The sequence below is a fragment of the Carcharodon carcharias genome, chromosome 10 (genome assembly GCF_017639515.1).
Source record: "Carcharodon carcharias isolate sCarCar2 chromosome 10, sCarCar2.pri, whole genome shotgun sequence".
Lineage (NCBI taxonomy): Eukaryota > Metazoa > Chordata > Chondrichthyes > Lamniformes > Lamnidae > Carcharodon > Carcharodon carcharias.
Genome location: NC_054476.1, coordinates 125,274,670 through 125,291,622, shown reverse-complemented (window position 1 = coordinate 125,291,622; position 16,953 = coordinate 125,274,670). Strand labels below are relative to the sequence as shown.

The 16,953-nt window shown below is 46.5% G+C and overlaps 1 protein-coding gene across 6 annotated transcripts in view; it reads left to right on the top strand.

The window, feature by feature from the left end:
• The window catches only part of slc5a2 (solute carrier family 5 member 2), a 32,568-nt gene extending 17,506 nt beyond the window's left edge, over positions 1-15,062 (top strand). The window contains exons 7-13 of one of the 6 annotated variants that reach the window (XM_041197486.1): positions 3,828-3,978; positions 4,183-4,351; positions 6,395-6,610; positions 7,073-7,141; positions 8,961-8,977; positions 12,566-12,595; positions 14,855-15,062. In XM_041197486.1, coding sequence (XP_041053420.1) covers positions 3,828-3,978; positions 4,183-4,351; positions 6,395-6,610; positions 7,073-7,141; positions 8,961-8,977; positions 12,566-12,595; positions 14,855-15,062 — 860 coding nt within the window. Of the gene's footprint in view, positions 1-3,827; positions 3,979-4,182; positions 4,352-6,394; positions 6,611-7,072; positions 7,212-7,231; positions 7,234-8,960; positions 8,978-11,965; positions 12,007-12,565; positions 12,596-14,841 lie in introns of all 6 variants that reach the window. The other 5 variants (XM_041197483.1, XM_041197485.1, XM_041197487.1 and 2 more) reach the window with 5 other exon arrangements.
• Positions 15,063-16,953: the final 1,891 nt, after the last annotated feature.

Genomic DNA, 16,953 nt, shown 5'->3' with positions numbered 1-16,953 from the left:
TCATCTATATCCTCCTGTAATCTAAGGCTATCCTCCTCATTATTTACCACGCCACCAATTTTCGTATCATCCGCGAACTTACTGATTAACTCTCCCATATTCAAGTCTAAATGGTTTTTCTATACCACAAACAGCAAGGGACCCAACACCAATCCCTGTGGAGCCCCACTGGACACAGGCACCCGGTCACAAAAACACCCCTCAGCCATCACCCTCTGCTTCCTGCCACTCAGCCAATTCTGGATCCAATTTGCCAAATTGCCTTGGATCCCATGGGCTTTGACCTTCGTTATCAGTCTCCCAAGCGGGACCTTATCAAAAGCTTTGTTGAAGCCCAAGTAGACTACGTCAAATGCATTGTCCTCATCTACATACCTGGTCACCTCTTCAAAAAATTCAATCAAATTGGTCAGACTTGACCTCCCCTTAATAAAACCATGCTGACTGTCTGTGATTAATCCCTGCCTCTCCAGGTGTAGATTTATTCTAGCCCTCAGAATTGCTTCCAATAGTTTCCCCACCACTGACTGGCCTGTAGTTCTCTGGTTTATCCCTTTATCCCTTCTTGAATAACGGTACCACATTGGCTGTCCTCCAGTCCTCTGGCACTTCTCCTGCAGCCAGAGAGGTGTTGAAAATTATTGCCAGCACCCCTGCCACCTCCTCCCTTTCTTCACTCAACAGCCTGGGATACATTTCATCCAGGCCTGGAGATTTATCTACTTTTAGCCCTGCCAGTCCACTTTGAACCTCCTCCCTTTCTATGCTAATTTCTTTAATTATATCACAGTCCTTCTGCCTGATTGCCATATCCAGGTTGTCCCTCTCACTTATGAATACTGACACAAAGTATTCATTTAGAACCCTACCTACGTCTTCTGGCTCCAGACACAAATTACCACTATGGTCCTTAATGCGCCCTATTCTTTCCCTAGTTATCCTCTTACTCTTAATGTACTTGCAAAATAACTTTGGATTTTCCTTTATTTTACCTGTCAATGTTTTTTTAAGCCCCCTTTTTGCTCATCTAATTTCCTTTTTTAAGTTCCCCCCTACACATTCTATACTCCTCCAGGGCTTCCACTATTTTGAGCCCTCGGTATCTGCCATAAGCCTCCCATTTTCTCTTTATCCAATCCTGTATATCCCTCGACATCCACGGTTCCCTGCATTTGTTGGTCCCACCCTTTGTCTTCACTGGAATACGTTGGCCCTGTACTCTCCTTATTTCCTTCTTGAATGAGTCCCACTGCTCTGACACAGATTTACCTAAAAGTAGCTGCTCCCAGTCCACTCTGGCTAAATCAGATCTGATCTTATTAAAATTGGCCTTTCGCCAATTTAGAACTCTGACTTCTGGCCCATCCTTGTCCTTTTCCATAACAACCTTGAATTTAATGGAGTTATGATCACTATCTGCAAAATGCTCTCCCACTGATAGCTCTACCACTTGGCCGACTTCATTCCCTAAAATTAATTCCGGGACCGCCCCCTCTCTTGTAGGACCTTCTACGTCCTGGCTTAAAAAGCTCTCCTGGATGCATTTTAAGAATTCCGCACCCTCTAAACCTATCACACTATGACTAACTCAGTTAATGTTGGGGAAGTTGAAATACCCCACTATTACTACCCTTTTATTGTTACACTTCTCTGAAATTTGCCTACATATCTGCTCTTCTATTTCTCCCTGGCTGTTTGGGGGCCTATAGTGCACTCCCAGCAATATGATTACTCTTTTTTTGTTTTTCAGTTCTCCCCATATGGCTTCATTTGAGGAGCCATCTAAGATATCATCCCTCCTTACTGCTGTAATTGATTCTTTGATCAATATTATGATACCCCCTCCTCTTTTACCTCCTTCCCTATCTCGTCTGAAGACCCTATATCCTGGAATATTGAGCTGCCAACCCTGCTCCTCTCTCAACCATGTCTCTGTGACAGCAATGACATCATACTTCCATGTGTTAATTTGTGCCCTCAACTCATATGCCTTATTTGCCAGACTCCTTGCATTAAAATAAATACCATCCAACCTTGCCAAACTCTCTTGTGCCTTAACTGGCTTATAATTTCTATGCCTTCCAAGCTCACTTGCTCTCTCTTCTAATTTTGGCTGTGCATCTCCCCTCGCTGTACCTCTTCTCCCACCCCCCTGCCAACTTAGTTTAAGCCCTACAGCACTAGGAAACCTCCCCGCAAGGATGTTGATCCCATTCCAGTTCAGGTGCAACCCATCTGATTCATACAGGCCCCACCACCCCCAGAAACAGTCCCAATGTCCCAGAAATCTAAAGTCCTCCCTCATGCACCATCTCTCCAGCCACGCATTCATCTGGACTAACCTCCTATTTCTTTACTCACTAGCGAGTGGCACCAGAAGTAATCCAGAGATTACTGCCTTTGAGGTCTTGTTTTTTAATCTGTTTCCTAGCTCCCTAAATTCTGCTTGCAAGACCTCGTCCCTATTTTTACCTACGTCATTGGTACCAATATGTACCATGATCTCTGCCTGTTTGCGCTCCCCCTTTCGAATGCCCTGCAGCCATTTAGTGACACCCTTGACCCTGGCACCAGGGAGGCAACATACCATTTTGGAGTCACGTCTACGGCCACAGAAACACCTGTCTGTTCCCCTTACTATCGAGTCTCCTACCACTATTGCTCTTCCCTTCTTTTTCCAACCCCACCTGTGCAGCTGAGCCACGCACAGTGCCATGAATGTCGCTGCACTCCCCAACTGAACTGTCACTCTCGCCATTTTCCAACACAGAAAAACGGTTCTGGAGTGAGATGCACCCTGAGGATTTCCTGACTACCTGCCTGACACCTTTCTTCTGACTGATGATCGCCTATTCCCTCTCTGTCTGCATTTCCATCAGCTGTGGGGTGACCGTGTCTAAAAACGTGCTATCCACGAAACTCTCAGCCTTGCAGATGCATCTCAGTGCCTCCAGCTGCGCTCAAGCGCCGAAACTCAGAGCTCAAGTAGCTGCAGCTGGTGGCACTTCCTACACACTTGGTCAGCCAGAGCTCAAGAAGTGTCTAGGCCTTCCCACATGTTGCAGGTGGTACATAATATGGAACTCAGCTGCCCTGCCATGCCTCTAGTTGATTAAAAAAAAACCTTACTTTCAGTTAAATACAGTAAAAAAAAGTTAAATTATTTATGTACTTTAAATAAAAACTAGAGCCTTTACCTTTCCTTAGCTTAATCTATTTTAAATTGGAGAAAAACTGGAGAAAAAAACTGGAGAAAAACACTTACCCAATCAGCTCTCACCTTTGTGCTGATGTGACTTTTTGAAGTGACTGCTTCACGGTGATGCTGACTGCAGGACACTCTTCCCAGACTCCTTGGCTGTTCTTCTTTCGTATCTGCTACTGTTCCACAGTGTGTCCCCTCTAGAGATCCCAGTGTGTCCCCTCTAGAGACCCCACTGTTTCCCAGTGTATCCCCTCTAGAGACCCCACTGTTTCCCAGAGTGCCCCCTCTAGAGATCCCACTGTTTCCCAGTGTGTCCCCTCTAGAGATCCCACTGTTCCCCAGTGTGTCCCATCTATAGATCTCACTGTTCCCCAGTGTGTCCCCTCTACAGATTCCACTGTTCCCCAGTGTGTCCTCTCTACAGTTCTCACTGTTCCCCAGCGTGTCCTCTCTGTAGCTTCCACTGTTTGCTAATGTGCCCTTTCTATAGATTCCACTGTTCCCCAGTGTGTCCAATGTGTGTATCTCACTGTTGCATACAATGTCCACTCTACATATACCTGACTGTTCCTCAGGGTCTCAACTCTATGATTGGTTTAATTTGCTGTGTGTCTTCGGACAGGACTGCGTGGCTTGATGCTTGCCGTGATGTTGGCAGCTCTCATGAGCTCACTAGCTTCCATCTTCAACAGTAGCAGCACACTCTTCACTATGGATATCTGGGCAAGGTTCCGGAAAGGGGCAAGCAACAAGGAGTTGATGATCGTTGGCAGGTGAGAAATCATTGACAGAACCTGGGGTATGTATCACAACATAGTTATAGACTAAGTTAGTCATTCGGCCCATCCTGAAAGATCTTAGCATGCACCCCCCCACCCCACTCCCGCCACTCCGCAGAATCATTTGTCATATGACCAAAATCGAACCTGAACCATTAGACACTCATAATTTATTTGTCACTTTCTTCTCTTCCTCAGGGTCTGGATTCTATGTATTGTCGCAATCAGCATTGGTTGGATCCCTGTGGTTCAGGCAGCACAGAGCGGTCAACTCTTTGACTACATCCAGTCTGTCACCAGCTACCTAGCACCACCCATCGGTGCAGTTGTCGTGCTGGGTGTTTTTGTGAAGAGAGTCAATGAACCAGTAAGAAGTCATTGTGATCCAATTTAACAGTGATGATGGCGTGAATTTTCATATTCATCTCTAGATCGTCCAACTGTCTAAACCTAGCATTCCTAGGTCAGGTGTAGCACAGGTTAGATACAAATTGAAGCTCCATCAAGCACACCAAGGCAGATGCAACATTAGTTAAATATTGATTAAAGAAGTTCAAAATTTTCTGATTATTTTGGGAAGAAAGTATTATAGTTCAAATGATCGGCCCCAGAATTTGAAATGTAGCTCAGGCATGCCAGAGTTACAGTCCTTCTCAAGTGACATGGGCTGTTGACAGAATATGTGTCAGATCCAAAGTGGTGCATATTTGCATGACAGAGTAATGAAGGCAAAAGCTGCTGTCCAGAAATCCTGCAATTTACATCAGAATTGCGCCAGATTTAAGCTTGTAAAAAAAGGGAAACGAGTTACCTGCATAATTTGTTAAACCAGAAAGAGGTTGATTTCATAGGCTTTAATTCACCACACTTGAGACTGAACTCTCAGATTTGACTGAAGTGATTACAAAACTTTTTTCTCAGTTGTGCTGCTAAAAAGGAACCTGCAGGCTGCCTTTGTGTAGTTTTCAGCAGGGAAATCTTTTTCCCTTCCCATTCTTCTACCAGGGAGCCCTAAGTAAGGGATTTACTATAGGTGTTATCATACATATTAGAGGCAGAATAAGAGCAAAAAGAGGGGACCACAGGATAAGGATACAGCAACGGAGAAGAATAAAATTTGGAGGTATTCTTTGACCAGAGAGTACAGACACTCTCCCTATAATTTACCTATTCTTCTAATAATTTTCATGTGATAGGTGAATCTCACAGTGTAATCTCCTCCATCAATTCCCCCATCATGATTGTATTTGGGCTGGTCTAAGATGGAGGACATGTGTGCAGTGGCTCACAATGTGGACAGCTGTCTTGTAGCTGAGGAGCAAGGCTCTCTTGTCTCCTCCTTTTGTGCTTGCATGGCTGTAATTCATCTTCAGGAAAAGTTGGAATTGGTTTTGTGTTATCTCACTTTGCATGTTCTGATTAGGTAATTGAGCTCCTTCCTGGATTCCTGAGAGTCAAGGACTAAGGATGACCATGCTCTACATTGGTGCAGCCATTGTTTTGACTCCTTCTCATGGGTGTCCAGCAGATGCATCTTCCTTTTCCTATGTGAGCCAGCAATAATTACAAGAACTGCACCCCCCCCCCTCCCAATCTGCTAAGATTGGCTGTATGGTGCTTAGAAGAGGTTCCAGTGGCACATACTTTAAGTCTTCAGATGATTATCCTGTGGATATTTCTCCAGCTACTTCATTGTAATCCCTCAGGTTCCCCTCCATCGTCTCAGAATTATCTCTTGTAATTGACACACAGAGCAACTCAGCCATGCCAAACACTTCTTTCCTGTGTCCTCTGGCCCAAAGTATTACACAATTTTTTTTATGTGGAAGAAAGTATTGTCAATTTACCACCATAGACTGCTCCAACTATAAAGAAACTGCCAGCTTTTAATCTTGGTTAGACTTGTAACCATTTGTGCACTCCCCCCACTTAAATCCAATCAACAGCAGGAGTTGAACACAAGGACCAACCTCCAACATTATACTTAATTAATCCCAGAAATTCTCCACAAGGTAGATGTCCAGATTGCTGTAGTGTACATAAACCCTGCTCCATAGCTACACTGGCAATTTTGGATTTCCAAACTTTCAGTACATTAGGGTTGGATTCAAACTCGTTAATGGAGGTGAAAGGAGAGTGCATCCAACACATTCTGATATCCAATCACTTGAATCTGGATTCAAGCACAGATCCTTGAGATGACAGGACAGTGTGATTAACACACTGTGATCACCAGTTCCCCTGTATGTGGGCGTTGTGATCCAGTTTGGATCGGGAAATATTTTCCTGGAATAAATTACAAACTAGTTATTAGATTAAGTGGTAGATAGTAAATCCAGTATTAGTTACCTGTTAGTTTTAACATATTTGCTACTAGTTGTGAGTGGGTTCTTGTTTATTATCCCTACAGGGTGCTTTCTGGGGTTTGATCGGGGGCCTGGCCATGGGGCTCTGCCGGATGATTGCTGAATTTGTCTATGGCACAGGCAGCTGCATCTTCCCATCTTCCTGCCCTTTCATCTTCTGTGGAATCCACTACCTGCACTTCGCCATCATCCTGTTCAGCTGCACATGCATCCTTGTCCTCATCATCTCCTTCTGCACACCACCGATCGATGAGAAACATGTGAGTTCTGGGGGACGAATACTGGCGGTTACCAGTCTATAATGAGGAAAGGGTGGGAGTATATTTCTCTATAATTTTTCTCACCCTGTTTCTTTTTCCTTCTGTGTTTGTTTTTGTCTGAATTAGCCCAAAGCATGGCAAGCCTAAAGTTCCCTGTTGCTTTCTCTATGGCAACACCTCAGCCAATCAGAGTGACTTGCCAACCACTCAGTTCCCCTTTTTCCCTGCAGTATGAATTATTGACAAATTTCAAATGCTCACATTCTTGCATTTGTCCTGATGAGCGCAAGACAAAAAGACAAAAAAGATGTCTCTCTTCTCAGCAATATTCAAGTTCTGCATTACCAAGTGACTTTATAGGAAGTATGTTGAGACAGTAGACAGGACACAGCACTGTGGATTGCATTACCAAGGTTAATGGCTGAAGCAAGTTAAAATAACACTAGCTGTTTGACCCTCCAGCTGCATCGCCTGGTGTACAATCTCCGCTACAGCCAAGAAGAAAGGATTGACTTGGATATTGTGGATGAGGTCAAACCAACGATCAAAACACAAGAAGAAGCAGAAAACGGCATCATCGAGAAGCACCCAGTAACAACAGGTATCCTGCCTGGAAGTCAGGAGTTGCTAATACCACAAAGTGGCAAGTTTAAACTAGAAAGGAAAGGGATGGAGAAGGTTGTGCAGAGCATTTTTTAAATACTGAGTAAAATGAGTATAAGAACATAAGAAATAGGAACAGGAGTAGACCACTCGGCCCCTCGAGCCTGCTCCACCTTTCAATAAGATTATGGCTGACCTTCTTGTGTTTCGATTTCCACATTCCCATCTAACCCCAATAATTTTTGATTCCCTTGCCTAACAAGAATCTATCTACCTCTGCCTCAAAAATATTCAATGACCCTGCCTCAACCACCTTCTGAGGCAGAGTTCCAAAGTTACACAATATTTAAATATATAACTTGCACCGTGAGCACAGAACTAGAAAATGAGTCCCTAATGAGACAAGAGATTAGGAATATGATTACACACATAGCAATAAATGTTGTAAACAAAAACAGAATTACCTGGAAAAACTCAGCAGGTCTGGCAGCATCGGCGGAGAAGAAAAGAGTTGACGTTTCGAGTCCTCATGACCCTTCGACAGAACTTGAGTTCGAGTCCAGGAAAGAGCTGAAATATAAGCTGGTTTAAGGTGTGTGTGTGGGGGGTGGAGAGATAGAGAGACAGAGAGGTGGAGGGGGGCGGTGTGGTTGTAAGGACAAACAAGCAGTGATAGAAGCAGATCATCAAAAGATGTCAACGACAATAGTACAATAGAACACATAGGTGTTAAAGTTAAAGTTGGTGATATTATCTAAACGAATGTGCTAATTAAGAATGGATGGTAGGGCACTCAAGGTATAGCTCTAGTGGGGTTTTTTTTATAATGGAAATAGGTGGGAAAAAGAAAATCTTTATAATTTATTGGGAAAAAAAAAAGGAAGGGGGAAACAGAAAGGGGGTGGGGATGGGGGAGGGAGCTCACGACCTAAAGTTGTTGAATTCAATATTCAGTCCGGAAGGCTGTAAAGTCCCTAGTCGGAAGATGAGGTGTTGTTCCTCCAGTTTGCGTTGGGCTTCACTGGAACAATGCAGCAAGCCAAGGACAGACATGTGGGCAAGAGAGCAGGGTGGAGTGTTGAAATGGCAAGCGACAGGGAGGTTTGGGTCATTCTTGCGGACAGACCGCAGGTGTTCTGCAAAGCGGTCGCCCAGTTTACGTTTGGTCTCTCCAATGTAGAGGAGACCACATTGGGAGCAACGAATGCAGTGGACCAAGTTGGGGGAAATGCAAGTGAAATGCTGCTTCACTTGAAAGGAGTGTTTGGGTCCTTGGACGGTGAGGAGAGAGGAAGTGAAGGGGCAGGTGTTGCATCTTTTGCGTGGGCATGGGGTTGTGCCATAGGAGGGGGTTGAGGAGTAGGGGGTGATGGAGGAGTGGACCAGGGTGTCCCGGAGGGAGCGATCCCTACGGAATGCCGATAAGGGGGGTGAAGGGAAGATGTGTTTGGTGGTGGCATCATGCTGGAGTTGGCGGAAATGGCGGAGGATGATCCTTTGAATGCGGAGGCTGGTGGGGTGATAAGTGAGGACAAGGGGGACCCTATCATGTTACTGGGAGGGAGGAGAAGGCATGAGGGCGGATGCGCGGGAGATGGGCCGGACACGGTTGAGGGCCCTGTCAACGACCGTGGGTGGAAAACCTCGGTTAAGGAAGAAGGAGGACATGTCAGAGGAACTGTTTTTGAACGTAGCATCATCGGAACAGATGCGACGGAGGCGAAGGAACTGAGAGAATGGGATGGAGTCCTTACAGGAAGCGGGGTGTGAGGAGCTGTAGTCGAGATAGCTGTGGGAGTTGGTGGGTTTGTAATGGATATTGGTGGACAGTCTATCATCAGAGATTGAGACAGAGAGGTCAAGGAAGGGAAGGGAAGTGTCAGAGATGGACCACGTGAAAATGATGGAGGGGTGGAGATTGGAAGCAAAATTAATAAATTTTTCCAAGTCCTGACGAGAGCATGAAGCGGCACCGAAGTAATCATCGATGTACCGGAGAAAGAGTTGTGGAAGGGGGCCGGAGTAGGACTGCAACAAGGAATGTTCCACTTACCCCATAAAGAGACAGGCATAGCTGGGGCCCATGCTGGTACCCATAGCCACACCTTTTATTGCCTCCGTCGCATCTGTTCCGATGATACTACATTCAAAAACAGTTCCTCTGACATGTCCTCCTTCTTCCTTAACCGAGGTTTTCCACCCACGGTCGTTGACAGGGCCCTCAACCGTGTCCGGCCCATCTCCCGCGCATCCGCCCTCACGCCTTCTCCTCCCTCCCAGAAACATGATAGGGTCCCCCTTGTCCTCACTTATCACCCCACCAGCCTCCGCATTCAAAGGATCATCCTCCGCCATTTCCGCCAACTCCAGCATGATGCCACCACCAAACACATCTTCCCTTCACCCCCCTTATCGGCATTCCGTAGGGATCGCTCCCTCCGGGACACCCTGGTCCACTCCTCCATCACCCCCTACTCCTCAACCCCCTCCTATGGCACAACCCCATGCCCACGCAAAAGATGCAACACCTGCCCCTTCACTTCCTCTCTCCTCATCGTCCAAGGACCCAAACACTCCTTTCAAGTGAAGCAGCATTTCACTTGCATTTCCCCCAACTTGGTCCACTGCATTCGTTGCTCCCAATGTGGTCTCCTCTACATTGGAGAGACCAAACGTAAACTGGGCGACCGCTTTGCAGAACACCTGCGGTCTGTCCGCAAGAATGACCCAAACCTCCCTGTCGCTTGCCATTTTAACACTCCACCCTGCTCTCTTGCCCACATGTCTGTCCTTGGCTTGCTGCATTGTTCCAGTGAAGCCCAACACAAACTGGAGGAACAACACCTCATCTTCCGACTAGGGACTTTACAGCCTTCCGGACTGAATATTGAATTCAACAACTTTAGGTCGTGAGCTCCCTCCCCCATCCCCACCCCCTTTCTGTTTCCCCCTCCCTTTTTTTTTCCAATAAATTATAAAGATTTTCCTTTTCCCACCTATTTCCATTATAAAAAAAACCCCACTAGAGCTATACCTTGAGTGCCCTACCATCCATTCTTAATTAGCACATTTGTTTAGATAATATCACCAACTTTAACTTTAACACCTATGTGTTCTATTGTACTATTGTCGTTGACATCTTTTGATGATCTGCTTCTATCTCTGCTTGTTTGTCCCTACAACCACACCGCCCCCCTCCACCTCTCTGTCTCTCTATCTCTCCGCCCCCCACACACACACCTTAAACCAGCTTATATTTCAGCTCTTTCCTGGACTCGAACTCAAGTTCTGTCGAAGGGTCATGAGGACTCGAAACGTCAGCTCTTTTCTTCTCCGCCGATGCTGCCAGACCTGCTGAGTTTTTCCAGGTAATTCTGTTTTTGTTTTGGATTTCCAGCATCCGCAGTTTTTTTGTTTTTATAGCAATAAATGTTGTGTCCAGGAACACCTTCAAAACAGATAAATGGATATCTAATTGGAAATATTCTGAAGATTAGAAGTACACAGGGAAAGTCAAATGTTGGGCAGAATTATCCCATCTGGGACGACGTTCCGGGGCAGGGACAGGGTGTGTTTGCCACCACGGAGACCAACAGGAAATCAGTTGAGGGTTTCCCAACGTCTAGCGTAGTGGGGCAGGCTGGATGGCACGTGCCCTGCCATCATATCTAACTGCCATATTTAAAAGGCGCTCAGTCATCCTTACTGACAATACTACCTACTGAGATGTCTGGAAGGGGAGGTGAAGATCCAGCACCCAAATTCAGTGATGCCTCCCTGAGCTTCCTCCTTGACCGTGTCGAGGTCAGGGGAGATGTACTCTACCCAGTTGATGGGAGGAGGAGGCTGAACAGGGAAACTAACCCTGCATGGGCACAGATGGCCGATCGCGTCAGTGCCCAGGCTGTCCGGCACAGGTCAATCGTACAATGCCGGAAAAGGATGAACGACCTCATTCCCTCCACCAGGATAAGTAAAGCTTCAGTTGCTTGCGCTAACCCAACAGAACCAATGAATATCAGGGTAGATGGGCCTCAGTATTACACAAATTTTTTTACTTTTTCATAGCCCCACTGTAGTGCATCCATTCCGCGGTGGAGTGACCACTGTGCCTCCTTCATCCTTTTACTTACAGAGATCAATGCCGCATGGACGTGGGGTGGGAATGGGCTCAGATGCCAAGGGCACCAACAACCTCCCCAAATCAGATGCTTCTCTGAGCCTTATCCTTGCATGTGGATGGGCTCAGCACTCTGGAAGGAGCTGGCCCACAACCCTTCTGGACAACCCTGCCACACAATCCAGTGGGTTCTGTAAGAGTGGAAGTATGAGACATGGACATGAAATTGCAATGTACAAATGGATGCAACTTACAATTCCTCTCAAACCCATCTTTTCTGTCTTTGAGCAGGAGAAGTTGAGGCACAACAGGTGAGAATGGGAGAAGATGGGGGCGTGGGGGGGGGCCATCTGAGGGTTCTCACAGAGTTTAAAGAGAGGGCAGCCCAGCTGACAAGCTAAGCAGTGGGACCAGGCAATTGGCATTGGGGAGCTTGGGCTTGGGCCTACACCCAGTAAGGATCCATCCATGGGATAGAAACCTGAGGGCCAAGTGTGCCTCCAAGTTGGAGGCAGCTCATGCTGTCACTCGCTCTCTCCTCACTCACTTACAGGTGCCACCAGGAAGAGGCCAAGGCCCGAGGCAGAGGATTCCTTGTCAAACCTCAGCAGAAGCCCTAGCCCGGAGAGGAGCCAGGCGAGAGGAGAGATGTTCACCTGTAGAGGCATCCACAGCAAACACCTGCACCTTCTACCAGCCCAGAGACATACACCACGTTGGGTGTGAGCTCTAGCTTAGGAAGGTTCTCACACACTGGTGGTCACCGCACGGACACATGTCCACAGCAGGAGGAGGCATGGTCAGCCAAGCTCACCGGCACTTGGAGGACCGCTGGGGAAGAGACATCTGCAAGGCCCATCCAGTGACGAGCCTCTGGAATCGGCCTCTCAACTAATGGTGATGAGTCAGCAAGAAGCAGGGGAAAATCAGGCAGAGGTGTCAGAGGCCCTCAACAGGGTGGCACACGAGTCAGAGGAGTCTGTCCTCCTGCTCTCTGATGAAGTAGTGCTGACCAATGCGCGCATCACTGTCTCCTTGGGGAGGTTGGTGGACTCCACGGAGATCCTATTCCAGCAGATTCTGCTGGAGATGTGCGCAGACCTGCATTCCACTGTGGTAGCCATGAGGGAACTTTTGTAGTTGCCATGCAAGAGGGGGACAGGACACCTCGACCTCCCTTCACGTGCCCCTTCCCTTCAAGGGGTCAGGGCAGGGCCTTTGGGCACCCTAAGGGAGGAGGAGCGGCAGCTGGACACCCCTAGGTCATCCACTCAGAAATTTCAGAGGTTCTCTGAATCCCCTCTGCCTGTGACCCTTTCAATCTCATCCTGTGTCATCGCAAAGGGAGCAGCTAGCCCACAGCAGGACAGCCAAAGGTAGCCGGGGCCCTCCAGTCCTCAGCTCTCCAGAGGACTGCAGCCTAAGTCATCCAAGACAGCAAGGCCAACTAGTCAGCAGTCTGCCTCCACCCCTGCTGCAGGCCAAGGAAAATCTAAAAAATATTGGTCACAACTGGTTGTGAACAAATGATTATCACAATTAGAAGTTCCGTAAATATAATCACTTTCACTGCAATAATGTCTACTGTCTTGTTTCAGCGTGGTCCTTAAAACTTACCAAGCGCCCCCTCCCCCCACTCCTCTTCTTCACACATCCAGCCCCTTGAGTGAATCTGCAGGGAGAAGAGTATGTGCTTGTGCCCTTGTGAGCCATGTGCAAGCACTCCACTCCCACGCATGCTAAGCATTTATCCTTCAAAGCATCATATCCCAGGTCCCTAGCATTGTCAATACTGCCTGCTGGGGTTCCCTTTCAGCTGTCCAGCTGAGATGACCTGCTTCCCCACGCATCCACTAACCCAACTCCTATGCAGCGTCTCGGGACCTCCAACACAAGGCTCTGCTTAGTTTCAATCAGACCAGCATGGTGGTTGTGGCATCCTTCTTCCACTCCGGCACTGTTTCGCCTCCCCCAGTCATCCACATCCTTTCCCACATTACTGTTGACACCCGCGTCCATGGCATTACCTTCGACCTCCCCACCTTTACCCTCCAACCTGTTCCCTTTTCCTTTGACAATATCCAAGTCAACGTATACATTCCTTTCCTCCTCAATAATCCCACCCCCATAAACATTGACCTGCCCAGGTTCCTCCTGCCCACCCCCCCTCAGTCCATGTGTATCTACGCGTCTCCACCAGTGAACACCTGAGCCCCATCAGGCAACACCGTCACACCCTCACCCCCTTTGGCTCCCTCTGTCCCCTGTAACCCTCACCATTCCCTCACACCACACCTACCCTGAGTTCGCTCTCCAGGAGTCAACAGTTGACTCCACCAACCCCTGCCTTTGAGCCCCTTCAGACCTGGAAATAACTCCCATGCCCCTTCCAATAGTACACAACAGCACCACCCCTCCACCCCCACCTGGCAACCAACACGGCCCTTCCCACCCTCCCCCTCCGTTCCTTCTGCTGCCTTGCTACACCACTGTAATACCCTTTCCAGCACCCACAACCACCTATGCCCCCCTCTAGGTCTCCATCCCCCACCACAGCTTCAGTGCTCTCCTAACCTTCTTTAACCCCGCCCTCCCCCACCCCCATCTCCAAAAGACCCTTGCTGCTCAACAGTCTGCTGCCTTCTACCTGCATATCAAGGATCCAATTCCATGGCAAAATCCCTGGAAGAAGGTCCAAAGGGTGAGCAAGGTTGCTGTGTGGAGAACTCCCACCTTCTGGAAGCTGCTTCACAGAGGACCCACATGGATGAATCTCCACCCACCTGTGATGCACGTGGTGCTCCAGGGTCCGGTAACTGGTGGCTTCCATCTTCTCAGATATCTGCAAGCTGTCCAAGGCTTTCTTAAGGTAAGTCCCAACTTTTGCACTCCACATTGGTCCAGACATTTTCCCATTGGTTTCGCCAAGAATCAAGCGTGTGGGAAAGATTCCGGTCCAGTCTTCACCTGCATCCCATTAGCGGGATACAAATTGGTTTCACGCCCGCCTCTAGTGGGTATCATGATCCACCATGGCAGGCAATATCGGAATATCTCACTGTTATTTCATGCTGGCGTGAAACTGATTTTTGGACCTTCCACTGAATTCTGCACCCCGCCCCCCCCAACATTGAAGCCGCCATCAGGGCCTGGGAGAATTCCGCCCATTGTGTCGAAAATGGTAGGTTTCTAAGCTGTTGGAACCATGGAAATGTCATCTGAGGAATCCAACTAGCTGGTGAAGTAGACTAGAGGAGAGCTGTTTAGATTATGTGGATGGAACCCAAATGATCCTGGACTGGATATAAGCAGTGCCAGTTGAATTAGCCCAGTCCAGTGCAATAAAGTTAGATATAAGGTGGGACCCATACTCTAATATGAAAAGCATCACCTGAATGGAATCAATGTTCTAACTTTAGAAATGAGAAACACAATTTGAATGGGTGCAGTGTTTGAAATTTAGATTTAAGCAGCAATCTCTATGTAATTCATTGTTTACATATTTCATTTGCAGAACCAAGGAAGAAAAAGAACGCCTTTATCCGTTGCTATGGCTGGTTCTGTGGCATTAGCTCAGAGCCAGAGCCAGAGCCAACAGAAGAGGAGAAGGCAGAAGCCATGAGGCAAATGACAGACATCACCGAGAATAAGATCTGGAGTACTGTAGTTAATGTAAACGCCATTATCATGATGTGTGTCGCCATCTTTCTGTGGAGTTTTTATGCTTAAAAATTAAAATATAAGTTTATTGTCTTTTAAAATTATTGTCTCAATTTAAACAATTCTCCAATTGTTGAACAGGTTTAAAGAAGCTTTTCTCCAGGACAATCATCACGTCCAGTCCTTGGGCCTATATGTTGGGCATGTGTCTTTGATCTATGGTGCTCCTGAACTTTCAAGCTATGTTTGGTCTGTCCCTTTTGTAGAACGAACCTAGAAAACCAGCAATAGTTCACCAATAGGTTCAAAGAAGCTGATACCACTCCCAAAAAACTGGTAATTCAGAACCAGCTTGGACAGGTCAAAACAAGTAGTTACAAATGCTTTTTTTGACCTGCACGTACAGACAATATATTGTAGTGGATGGTTGGAAAAGTATGACAAAAAAGCCTGAAGGGGAAATCCAAATGTTGAAGGCACAAAATTATTGGTACATTTCTAAAACAGGGGCATACATTCCTGGGAACATTTGAATACTTACATTAAAATTATGCATTTTGAGTCAGCCTTGATTCAGTAGTAACACTTTGTGCCTCTGAGTCAAAAGGTTGTGGGTTTAAACCTCACTTCAGGACTTGAACACATAATCAAGGCTCACAATTCAATGCTGTCTTTTGGATGAGATGTGAGGCCTATGCCACGTATGTCTTCTGAGGTGCATGTAAACAATCCGAAGGCAATATAGAAGAGAAATGAAGTTCTCCTGGTTTCCTTCTCCAATACTTATCTCTCAGTCAACATCACTAAAATAGATTATCTGGCCATTATCTCATTGTGCTTTGTGAAATCTTGTTGGTCGCAAATTAGCTGCCACATTTCCTACATTACAAAGAGCGACAATATTTTAAAATTACTTCATTGACTGTAAAGCATTTTGGGGTCATGTGATCATGAAAGGCACTATATAAATGCAAATCTTTCTTCATTCGAGTTAATTTTAAGCACTTTTATATTTCACAATTAATAGATTTTTTAATGGGAAAGTAAATGATACTTGGATTTTCAACACACGAATGAGACTTCACTTATCCAAATGCTCTTACACAACAGTCACTCTCCCTTACCCAATCTTCACCACTCCATTAGGCACTTTACCCCCTCCAAACCCAACTCATAAAAATTTCCATCCCCACCCATTGCCCCTCCATACAACATCCATTTCCAAAACTTCAAGTTCCCCCCCCCCTGCATTTTTCTCCCACACCAATCCAGCTAAGATTATACTTTTGCAAAAGAAAAATACTGCAGAATCTTAAACACAAACAGAAAATGCTGGAAATAGCTAACTTAGGTGAGTTAGAAATGTCTTGAACAGGGAATTCTACCCTCCACATGATCACAGACCTTCCTTTTAAAAACAATTTTCTCAAGCTCGCTCTCTTCTGTTATTATAATTTTAGCTACCTTAGTTACTGACTCACCAAACAATTAAAAAGGTTTTCCACAATTTACCTTATCAAAATCATTCATAATTTTGAACACTGCTTAACTTTCAAGACTCTGTTGAACTTGGCACCGATATAGGTCAAAAACCACACAGGTGATGGGTGAACAGAACCTGTTATGAGGCAGAAGTACAGACGAGCATTATTACATAGGGTAGACCAGATCTAGATTGAAGCTCGTTCCAGGAAGGAGCAGATCACTTAGTTGTGTAAATTTGTGTTCAGCCTAAGCCAGCAGCCAGGAAGGGGTTAGAATGATAGGTTCCAAGACAACTGGTGGGTGCTATTAGTTGGCTGTTCGGAATCAAGCCACATGTCATTGCGCCATTCACCAGGGCTTGCTTGGAATGTTGTGACATACCACAGTCATTGGGCTGGATTATTCTACTGGCTTTGGGACATAACATTAGGAGAAATTGGGTGTCCACAGCCTGCATTTGCATTGCTGGCAGTAC